At 39.7% G+C, this 12,400-nt stretch overlaps 1 protein-coding gene across 2 annotated transcripts in view; it reads left to right on the forward strand.

The window, feature by feature from the left end:
• The window catches only part of PIK3R3 (phosphoinositide-3-kinase regulatory subunit 3), a 104,261-nt gene that overhangs the window by 76,387 nt on the left and 15,474 nt on the right, over positions 1–12,400 (forward strand). For both annotated transcript variants that reach the window (NM_174796.1, XM_024985027.2), the window contains 2 exon segments: positions 2,616–2,758; positions 6,894–7,070. In NM_174796.1, coding sequence (NP_777221.1) covers positions 2,616–2,758; positions 6,894–7,070 — 320 coding nt within the window.

Genomic DNA, 12,400 nt, shown 5'->3' on the forward strand with positions numbered 1-12,400 from the left:
GCCATAAGGGTGGTGTCATCTGCATATCCGAGGTTATTGATATTTCTCCCAGCAGTCTTGATCCCACCTTGTGCTTCATCCAGTCCAGCATTTCTCATGATGTACTCTGCATGTAAGTTAAATAAGCAGGGTGACAATATACAGCCTTGACATACTTCTTCCCCAGTTTGGAACCAGTCTGTTGTTCCAACAAGTTCTACTTGTTGCTTCTTGACCTGCATACAGATTTCTCAGGAGGCAGGTCAGGGGGTCTGATATTGCCATCTCTTGAAGAATTTTCCGCAGTTTGTTGTGATCCACACAGTCAAAAGCTTTGGCATAGTCAACAAAGCAGAAGTATTTCTGGAATTCTCTTGCTTTTTTGATGATCCAGCGGATGTTGGCAATTTGATCTCTGGTTCCTCTGCCTTTTCCTCCAGCTTGAACATCTGGAAGTCACGGTTCATGTACTGTTGAAGCCTGCCTTGGAGAATTTTGAACATTACTTTGCTAGTGTGTGTGAGATGAGTGCAATTGTATGGTAGTTTGAGCATTCTTTGGCATTGCCTTTCTTTGGGATTGGAATGAAAACTGACCTTTTCCAGTCCTGTGGCCACTGCTGAGTTTTCCTACTTTGCTGGCATATTGAGTGCAGCACTTTCACAGCATCATCTTCTAGGATTTCCATCACCTCCACTAGCTTTGTTCATAGTGATGCTTCCTAAGGCCCACTCTACTTTGTACTCCAGGATGTCTGGCTCTATGTGAGTGATCACACCATCATGATTATCTGGGTCGTGAAGATCTTTTTTTGTATAGTTCTTTTGTGTATTCTTGCCACCTTTTCTTAACCTTTCAAGGGAGCCAAAACCCTCCACCATATTTGAGAATTGTAGAATTTATAGCTAAATATTTAGATACAGAGATTCCAGTAAGTTTACAGTACTACTTGAGATATATATGATATATCCTCAGCTATATGAAGCATCACAAGGTTCTAGTGCCCCTCACCTGCTGATTCCCTTATGTTCCAGCCCTACTGAGCAATTGCAGTCTTTTAAGTGGACTTTTAATATCCACTTAAAAGTCATGCCATGCCATCTGTGTGCAATGCTGAATTTTCTTCTCCTACCCCAATTCTTTAAGACCTAACTCTGATGTTGCCTCCTCCATGAAGTCTCTGTAAAGCAATAAGAAACTAATTCACCCCACTTTATTTCCTCTATCATGACATGAAACACAACCTTATTAGAGTTCAGAAATCTATTTTGCCTGTGTATTCTGAATCTTGGAGGGCAGGCCCCTTTTGTGACTCTCTTTAACACCAGATGATACTGTCTGTGTAATGGATTCTCAGTAATCATTTGTTGAAATTAATCAGTCAAATTAATCAATTAATAGTTTGTTGAAAATAACCAGTGAAATTATTCAGAGCTTTCCTGGTGGCTAAGTGGTAAAGAATCCTCCTGCCAATGCAGGACACATGGGTTTGATCCCTGGTCTGCGAAGATCCCACATGCCGCAGAGCGACTAAGCCCGTGCACCCCAACTATTGAGCCTGTGCTCTAGAGCCAAGGAATTGCAACTACTATGCCCATTTGCCACAGCTTCTGAACCCTGTGTGCCCTAGAGCCTGTGGTCTGCAATAAGAGAAGCCACCATAATGAGAAGCCCGCATACTGCAACTAGAGAGTAGCCCACTCTTGCCACGACTACAGAAAAGCCCAAGCAGCAAGAAAAGACCCAGCATAGCCAAAACTAACTAAATAATAAATAAGACAAATAAAATTATTAAAAAAGGAATTAATCAGTGCTAAATAGTTGATGAATTGTCCCATAAGCATTGAAACTTTTAAACTTATAAACATTTAGGATTGCAGTCTTTCTAGAACTTTACACATATTTTCTTGACTTGCTAAAGTAAACAAAATTTAACCCTCTTTGAAAATTTTAGGGGAAAAAAAAAAAGAAAATTTTAGGGGAGTCATGATTCAGATGCTAAAGTGTACAGATACCTTCAGAGCTCATTGGAACATGGAGGACCACTTACCCTAGTGTGAGTGGCTTAGCCTCCTGGGCTTCTGTTTTGTGGTGTTTTTAGTTTTTAATCTTACTTTGCATCTGATTTTAGCAGCTTTCTTCCCCTTCCTCATTTTCTATTTTTAATGAGATGAATGTACTAATGAATCTGTTTCAAAAATGACATGCTTTGGAAATGAAGTAAGACTAAAGAGACTCTGTAAGGCTTTTCTGGAAAATAAGGTTTTGCATGCTGGTGCATGAACTCTGTTCTGTCTCTTCACTCCATCAGCACTTTTTAGGGGTCAGTACTGCATCGGTTACAAGGGAGGAACTTTATCTTGTCTTCAGGGTATGCAGGGTTAATCTCTTAGCAGCTCAGAGGCCTTTCTTTCTTTGGTTCTCAGCTATATTTCAGGTAATAGTTATTTTTCTTTTATTTTAGGGTTTTAATGATATATTTCATATATAAATAATGGTAGCAGGGTCTTGTTTTGGCCCCCTTAATTTGATCTCATATGGAATCATAATTAGAATTTTAAGATTTGTTTTAAGACTAAGGTTACAAAAAGAAATACAAAGATAATGAAGTGTGCTTATCTTTTTTTGTCTTATAGGAAATACAGATGAAGAGGACTGCAATTGAAGCTTTTAATGAAACAATTAAAATATTTGAAGAGCAGTGTCATACACAAGAACAACATAGCAAAGAATATATTGAGCGATTTCGAAAAGAAGGGAATGAAAAGGAAATTGAACGGTAAATCTACCTAATATCTCCAAGTGCATCAGTGAGCCAAGACGTTTTTTCTTCTTTAATCATCTCTGTCATGTCTGCTTTTACCTCCTCAGACTTGACAGTCCTGCCGTATGGAGTTACTTGCTGTTCACACTGATGGTACCAAGCTGAACTTCTTTCTTCTGCATTCTTTCTCCATCCTCCTAAATTGTTGACCCCTTTAGCCCTCAGCTTAGACATGACTTTCTAGAAAATTTTCTCTGATTCCCTAGACTGTTTTAGGGGCTTCTTGTCCACATTTCTGTAGCATCTGATCCTGATCCTTACTGTAACATTTACTGAAAGTCACACTCACAGAACTGTGTGCTTATTGAGTGAGGGTGGTGGCTTATTTTCCTTCATAGCTTCAGAATGTGTTACAGTATCTGAGAGTACATAGTGGTGAATAGAGTTAATAGAAATGCTGAGGACTGTATGCCTGACCAGACGTGGCAGGTGTGGGAGAAGCCAAAGATTATTCCTAGATTTCTGGTACTAGTGACTAAGGGATGGTGTAATTCACCAAAATGGGAAGTACATGAGGGGAGTTTCAAGTGGGAACCAGTGAGTTTTGAGGTTCCTGTGAGAACCCAAATGGAATTGTCTGAGTGGTAGGCAGTTGGTTATTTGGATTTGGAACTCTACAGAAAGGATTTGAGGGGCAAAAGTGTGTAGATTATGGTAGATGATAAGGATGAGATTACACAGAGAATGAGAAACATGAGAAGTATTGAATCTGGCAGTTAATACTGGGAACCTTTATCAAACAAATTTAGTGGAGTGTTAGAAAATGAGCCAAGTAACAGCGGGTTGAGGGGTGCAGAAGTAGATAATAAACCTGAATCATATGAAGGGAAAAGCAAAATTATTGCTCATATCAGCAAGTGTTAATGAACTTTTGTGCCTAAGAATAGTACTAAGTGCTGTGAGGCAGTATAGCTTAATAGCTTCAGTTCAGTTCAGTTTAGCCACTCAGTCCCGTCTGACTCTTTGCCACCCCATGGACTGCAGCACGCCAGGCCTACCTGTCCATCACCAACTTCCGGAGTTTACTCAAACTCATGTGCATAGAGTCGGTGATGCCATCCAAGCATCTCATCCTCTGTCGACCCCTTCTCCTCTTGCCCTCAATCTTTCCCAGCATCAAGGTTTTTTCAAATGAGTCGGTTCTTTGCATCAGGTGGCCAAAGTATTGGAGTTTCAGCTTCAGCATCCATCCTTCCAATGAACAATCAGGACTGATCTCCTTTGGAATGGACTGGTTGGATCTCCTTGCAGTCTAGGGGACTCTCAAGAGTTCTCCAACACCACAGTTCAAAAGCATCAGTTCTTCGGCACTCAGCTTTCTTTATAGTCCAGGTCTCACATCCATACATGACTACGAGAAAAACCATAGCTTTGACTAGACAGACCTTTGTTGGCAAATTAATGTCTCTGTTTTTGGGGTTGGTCATAACTTTTCTTCCAAGGAGCAAGGGTCTTTTAATTTCATGGCTGCAGTCACCATCTGCAGTGATTTTGGAGCCCCCCAAAATAAAGTCTGTCACTGTTTCCACTGTTTTCCCATCTATTTGCCATGAAGTGATGGGACCAGATGTCATGATCTTAGTTTTCTGTAAGTTGAGTTTTAAGCCAACTTTTTCACTCTCCTCTTTCATCAAGAGCCTTTTTAGTTCTTTGCTTTCTGCTATAAGTGTGGTGTCATCTGCATATCTGAGGTTATTGATATTTCTCCAGCAATCTTGATCCCACCTTGTGCTTCCTCCAGCTCAGCATTTCTCATGATGTACTCTGCATGTAAGTTAAATAAGCAGGGTGACAATATACAGCCTTGACATACTTCTTCCCCGATTTGGAACCAGTCTGTTGTTCCATGTCCAGTTCTACTTGTTGCTTCTTGACCTACATACACATTTCTCAAGAGGCAGGTCAGGTGGTCTGATATTGCCATCTCTTGAAGAATTTTCCACAGTTTGTTGTGATCCACACAGTCAAAGGCTTTGACATAGTCAATAAGGCAGAAATAGATGTTTTTCTGGAACTCCTGCTTTTTTGATGATCCAGTGGATGTTGGCAATTTGATTTCTGGTTCCTCTGTCTTTTCTAAATCCAGCTTGAACATCTAGAAGTTCACAGTTCACATACTTTTGAAGTCTGGCTTGGAGAATTTTGAGCATTACTTAACTAGCGTGTGAGATGAGTGCAATTGTGTGCTAGTTTGAACATTCTTTGGCATTGCCTTTCTTTGGGACTGGAATGAAAACTGACCTTTTCTAGTTCTGTGGCCACTACTGAGTTTTCCAAATTTGCTGACATTTTGAGTGCAGCATTTTAACAGCATCATCTTTTAGGATTTGAAATAGCTCAACTGGAATTCCGTCACCCCACCAGCTTTGTTCGTAGCGATGCTTCCTAAGGCCCACTCTACTTTGCACTCCAGGATGTCTGGCTCTAGGTCTGTGATCACACCATCATGATTATCTGGGTCATGAAGATCTTTTTTGTATAGTTCTCCTGTGTATTCTTGCCACCTCTCTTAATATCTTCTGCTTCTGTTAGATCCATACCATTTCTGTCCTTTATCGAGCCCACATTTGCATGAAATCTTCCCTTGGTATCTCTAATTTTCTTGAAGAGATCTCTAGTCTTTTCCATTCTATTGTTTTCCTCTATTTCTTTGCACTGATCACTGAGGAAGGCTTTCTTATCTCTCATTGCTGTTTGGAACTCTGTGTTCAAATGGGTATATCTTTTTCCTTTTCTTCTTTGCCTTTTGCTTCTCTTCTTTTCACAGCTATTTGTAAGACCTCCTCAGACAACCATTTTGCCTTTTTACATTTCTTTTTGTGTTTAATGGCTTAAACCACGGGCTTAAATTCTGTGCATGCATGCTGAGTCACTTCAGTTGTGTCCAACTCTTTGCGACCCCATGGACTGTAGTCCACTAGGCTCCTCTGTCCATGGGATTCTCCAGGCAAGAATACTGGAGTGGGTTGCCATGCCCTTCTTCAGGGGATCTTCCTAATCCAGAGATGGAACCTGTGTCTCCTGCATTGACAGGTGTGTTCTTTACCACTAGCGCCACCTTGGCTGTGTTGCCTTCACTGAGTTACTTAACTCTCTGGACTAGTTTCTTTCTCCATAAAACTGTGGATAAAATCTTGTTGAAATGCTCTGAGGACTAAATAACACACACACACACACACACACACACACGCTTTATGGTAGAGAAAGCTGTGTATGTGTGTGAGTGTGTGTGAGTGTCTTGACATTATAGTACCAACAAGTGACCATTATTAATAATGAAGAAATGGAAAAGAACTTGTAGATTAGTTGCATAGGGAGTTAAAGTATCATGATGAAGTTTTAATGGTAATATACAACTGTTTATTATCGAGTGACAAGTGAGTAATGTGGACAGTTGTTGCCTTAGGGTTCAGAGCACGGCAAAACTTTGTGTGGTGGAAAAGCTTAGGGCCATCCTCTACTGAGTGCTTTACCAAGATGTCCCAGACACTGGTCCTTTTACATGTTGTGAGCACATTTAGTTCACATAGTAACCCAGCTTTACTCGTTCAGTCATGGCTGGGGCCAGGGCCCAAACAATGTCGTCCGGATTCTCCTCATTCTCTGTCTGTTGGCTCAGTTTTCTTCTGTGTTGGCTTCATCCTCAGGCAGGCTTTCCCTTCAAGGCAGTAGTATAAACTGTTGGGAGACTAAGAATCACATGTTAACAACTTAACAATCTCAGTGGAAACAGAGAATCTGTCTACAATATTGCTAGCAAGAGCCGTAGATTTGACTGTCATTGGATTACTTTGTGTATTATTCTGATTTCTGAACAAGTCATTGTGGCCTGAGGCTGGGATAGGATGGAAGAGAACACTTTTCTTGGCCAGGAGGGGTTGTGTGATGTTCACCAATGAATCTGAGATGGGAACAGGAGCCCTTCGCTACAGGGAACATGACAGTGCTCTTCCCAGAGGGGTGAGAATAAAGATGTGCCAGGCAAAAACAGCAGATGTCCACCACATTGAGGGTGTTAGACCGTGTGCATGCTGTAGAACGCTTCTGCTTGGTTTCTGTTTTAACCTTAATATGTCAAATATTTTCACAGAATTATGATGAATTATGACAAGCTGAAATCACGTCTGGGTGAGATTCATGATAGCAAAATGCGTCTTGAACAGGATTTGAAGAAACAAGCTTTGGATAACCGAGAAATAGATAAAAAAATGAATAGTATCAAACCTGACCTGATCCAGCTGCGCAAGATCCGAGATCAGCACCTTGTGTGAGTATTCTGGGCCTGTGGGGAGGACACCCTGGCACCACCTGATCCTGCTGCACGAGAGACATTAGAGGTAGAAGAAGAGATTTGTAATTGAGACCTGGCCAGCGGGACTGTAAGAATTTAGGAGAGTGGTCCTGTTAGTAGTAGGGTGTTACAGTCAACTAAAGTCAAGCGTGTGGGACCGATCAGGAGGTAGGGCTGTAATCCATACAAATGAACAGTGATGGAGCTTAAAAAGTGCAGATTAATTAAAGTTTGCCTAAAACACAAAACCCAGAATCTTTGGTTACCTAGAAAAACCGTAGAAATAGAAATTACCCCTGACAGGCAAGGAAACTAAAAGTGGGAACCTGCAAGTAAGTATACAGAATAGTCCATTGAAGAGTTTTTATTTTTAAGGGAAAAATTCTCTATTTAAGTAATAGAAATATGTGCGTGGATTTATCTCTGGGCTTTCTATTTTGTTCCATTGATCTATATTTCTGTCTTTGTGCCAGTACCATACTGTCTTGATAACGGTGGCTTTGTAGTAGAGCCTGAAGTCAGGTGGGTTGATTCCTCCAGTTCCATTTTTCTTTCTCAAGATCGCTTTGGCTATTCGAGGTTTTTTGTATTTCCATACAAATTGTGAAATTATTTGTTCTAGCTCTGTGAAGAATACTGTTGGTAGCTTGATAGGGATTGCATTGAATCTATAAATTGCTCTCGGTAGTATACTCATTTTCACTATATTGATTCTTCCAATCCATGAACATGGTATATTTCTCCATCTATTAGTGTCCTCTTTGATTTCTTTCACCAGTGTTTTATAGTTTTCTATATATAGGTCTTTGGTTTCTTTAGGTAGATATATTCCTAAGTATTTTATTCTTTCCATTGCAATGGTGAATGGAATTTTTTCCTTAATTTCTCTTTCTGTTTTCTCATTATTAGTGTATAGGAATGCAAGGGATTTCTGTGTGTTGATTTTACATCCTGCAACTTTACTATAGTCATTGATTATTTCTAGTAATTTTCTGGTGGAGTCTTTAGGGTTTTCTATGTAGAGGATCATGTCATCTGCAAATAGTGAGAGTTTTACTTCTTCTTTTCCAATTTGGATTCCTTTTATTTCTTTTTCTGCTCTGATTGCTGTGGCCAAAACTTCCAAAACTATGTTGAATAGTAATGGTGAAAGTGGGCACCCTTGTCTTGTTCCTGACTTTAGAGGAAATGCTTTCAATTTTTCACCATTGAGGATAATGTTTGTTGTGGGTTTGTCATATATAGCTTTTATTATGTTGAGGTATGTTCCTTCTATTCTTGCTTTCTGGAGAGTTTTTATCATAAATGGATGTTGAATTTTGTCAAAGGCTTTCTCTGCATCTATTGAGATAATCATATGGTTTTTATTTTTCAATTTGTTAATGTGGTGTATTACATTGATTGATTTGCGGATATTGAAGAATCCTTGCATCCCTGGGATAAAGCCCACTTGGTCATGGTGTATGATCTTTTTAATGTGTTGTTGGATTCTGATTGCTAGAATTTTGTTAAGGATTTTTGCATCTATGTTCATCAGTGATATTGGCCTGTAGTTTTCTTTTTTTGTGGGATCTTTGTCAGGTTTTGGTATTAGGGTGATGGTGGCCTCATAGAATGAGTTTGGAAGTTTACCTTCCTCTGCAATTTTTTGGAAGAGTTTGAGCAGGATAGGTGTTAGCTCTTCTCTAAATTTTTGGTAGAATTCAGCTGTGAAGCGGTCTGGACCTGGGCTCTTGTTTGCTGGAAGATTTTTGATTACAGTTTCAATTTCCGTGTTTGTGATGGGTCTGTTAAGATTTTCTATTTCTTCCTGGTCGAGTTTTGGAAAGTTGTACTTTTCTAAGAATTTGTCCATTTCTTCCATGTTGTTCATTTTATTGGCATATAATTGTTGATAGTAGTCTCTTATGATCCTTTGTATTTCTGTGTTGTCTGTTGTGATCTCTCCATTTTCGTTTCTAATTTTATTGATTTGATTTTTCTCCCTTTGTTTCTTGATGAGTCTGGCTAATGGTTTGTCAATTTTATTTATCCTTTCAAAGAACCAGCTTTTGGTTTTGTTGATTTTTGCTATGGTCTCTTTTGTTTCTTTTGCATTTATTTCTGCTCTAATTTTTAAGATTTCTTTCCTTATCTTTGCTTATTTCTTTCCTTATCTTTCCTTATCTTTGACAAAGGAGGCAAGAATATACAATGGATTAAAGACAATCTCTTTAACAAGTGGTGCTGGGAAATCTGCTCAACCACTTGTAAAAGAATGAAACTAGAACACTTTCTAACACCATACACTAAAATAAACTCAAAATGGATTAAAGATCTAAACGTAAGACCAGAAACTATAAAACTCCTAGAGGAGAACATAGGCAAAACACTCTCTGACATACATCACAGCAGGATCCTCTATGACCCACCTCCCAGAATATTGGAAATAAAAGCAAAAATAAACAAATGGGACCTAATTAACCTTAAAAGCTTCTGCACATCAAAGGAAACTATTAGCAAGGTGAAAAGACAGCCTTCAGAATGGGAGAAAATAATAGCAAATGAAGCAACTGACAAACAACTAATCTCAAAAATATACAAGCAACTCCTACAGCTCAACTCCAGAAAAATAAATGACCCAATCAAAAAATGGGCCAAAGAACTAAATAGACATTTCTCCAAATAAGACATACAGATGGCTAACAAACACATGAAAAGATGCTCAACATCACTCATTATCAGAGAAATGCAGATCAAAACCACTATGAGGTACCATTTCACACCAGTCAGAATGGCTGCGATCCAAAAGTCTACAAATAATAAATGCTGGAGAGGGTGTGGAGAAAAGGGAACCCTCTTACACTGTTGGTGGGAATGCAAACTAGTACAGCCACTATGGAGAACAGTGTGGAGATACCTTAAAAAACTGGAAATAGAACTGCCTTAGGATCCAGCAATCCCACTGCTGGGCATACACACTGAGGAAACCAGAAGGGAAAGAGACACGTGTACCCCAATATTCATCGCAGCACTATTTATAATAGCCAGGACATGGAAGCAACCTAGATGTCCATCAGCAGATGAATGGATAAGCAAGCTGTGGTACATATACACAATGGAGTATTACTCAGCCATTAAAAAGAATATATTTGAATCAGTTCTAATGAGATGGATGAAACTGGAGCCTATTATACAGAGTGAAGTAAGCCAGAAGGAAAAACATCAATACAGTATACTAACGCATATATATGGAATTTAGAAAGATGGTAACAATAACCCGGTGTACGAGACAGCAAAAGAGACACTGATGTATAGAACAGTCTTATGGACTCTGTGGGAGAGGGAGAGGGTGGGAAGATTTGGGTGAATGACATTGAAACACGTAAAATATCATGTAAGAAACGAGATGCCAGTCCAGGTTCGATGCACGGTACTGGATGCTTGGGGCTAGAGCACTGGGATGACCCAGAGGGATGGTATGGGGAGGGAGGAGGGTCCAGGATGGGGAACACATGTATACCTGTGGCGGATTCATTTTGATATTTGGCAAAACTAATACAATTATATAAAGTTTAAAAATAAAATAAAATTTAAAAAATAATAAAAAAATAATAAAAACAAAAAATAAAAAAAAAGTAATAGAAATATTTGAAAGCACTTATGAAAAATGGCACACCTGAGGAGTGATGGAATGTTATATGATTTAGCTAGATTGGCACCCCACTCCAGTACTTTTGCCTAGAAAATCCCATGGACGGAGGAGCCTGGGAGGCTGCAGCCCATGGGGTTGCTAGAGTTGGACACGACTGAGCGACTTCACTTTCACTTTTCACTTTCATGCATTGGAGAAGGAAATGGCAACCCACTCCAGTGTTCTTGCCTGGAGAATCCCAGGGACGGGGGAGCCTGATGGGCTGCTATCTATGGGGTCGCACAGAGTTGGACACGACTGAAGCGAGTTAGCAGCAGCAGCAGCAGGGATATTATCTAAGTATAGATGGAAAGATATATTATCAGAACAAGATATATCAATTAGATTTTTAGGCTGGATGACTGCTTCATAGAAGGACATAATCAGTGAGAAAGAAAAATGTATTAGGTTTAGTTCTAGGTAATGAATAGACTGTTTTGTAATATGTTTATGGGTGACTTTCACGCATGTAACACAGTTCAAACTCCTTGGCAGGAGGAGACAAAGTAAAGACCTCTGACTGGGTTTTCTATAGACTTCAGGGTTTCTTTGTGTGAGAAGGAGGGAGGGGATAAAATACAAGTTTCAAGGTTGGAACATTGGCTGTTGAGTTTTTGGAGAGGAAAGTTGAAGGTGATTGTTTCGGAAGCAAACAATTACTGAGTAGTTTTTAATAACATTCCTCTCTAGAGATCTTTCAGTTTGCTACTGTGGCCAAAGAGTCAAGCAAGCACACAAGCATATAGAAGAGCTTTGGAAGCAAGGCCAGGAGGTGGCTTTGTATACAAGCAGGGTGTGTCTGCTCTTGGAATATTTATATGGTTCTGGTCACATGATGAAGCTAAAGAAAAGCCCCAGAAGGCTGTGCCATGGACCAAAGGAATGAATGGAAGCATTTCTTTGCCCTGGAAAGTGATGAGATACTGAGAAACCTACCATTTCTAGGTGCATGACTAAGTATGGCAAACTAGACCTTGAAAATTCGTTTAACAAGTTCTGTAAGCTAAATATAAAATAGAATTTAGGTACTATCATGGGTGATAAGCCATGACCTACTTATATCCTGCTAGAATGTTTAGGGAGACACAGAAACCATTACCTCTTTTGGAACCATTGCTTCAGGGAGAACAGTCCAGTGTCCATACTCCATGCTTTGATGTTTCTACCAAAGACAACACTAGGATTGATGGGCTTGATCTGCTCTAACACTGAAATTGTATAGTCAGTCCTGGAAGAGACTGGTTGTACTGCTACCTGATACTGAATACGACCTCTCTTTGGTCCTGTTTTGAAGTTGGAATAGGTTGGAATTCTGCAGCACCTAAGAAGAGACTGTCATTAGTTCATCAAGTCCCCTATGCGTGTGGCCATTTCTCTGACTTCTTGCTATATATATAGCCCATAAGGACTTTTTGAGATTTTTCTTCTGCTGAGATTCCAGTGTACTGTTTCTAGAATATTCTTGAATGCCTAAATCAGGATTTCATTTCTTAAATATAAAATAAGTCAGTTCAGTTCAATCACTCAGTCATGTCCGACTCTGCGACCCCATGAACTGCTGCACACCAGGCCTCCTTGTCCATCACCAATTCCCGGAGCCTACACAAACTCATGTCCATTGAGTCAGTGATGC

This window comes from Bos taurus, chromosome 3 (assembly GCF_002263795.3).
Source record: "Bos taurus isolate L1 Dominette 01449 registration number 42190680 breed Hereford chromosome 3, ARS-UCD2.0, whole genome shotgun sequence".
NCBI classification, from domain to species: domain Eukaryota; kingdom Metazoa; phylum Chordata; class Mammalia; order Artiodactyla; family Bovidae; genus Bos; species Bos taurus.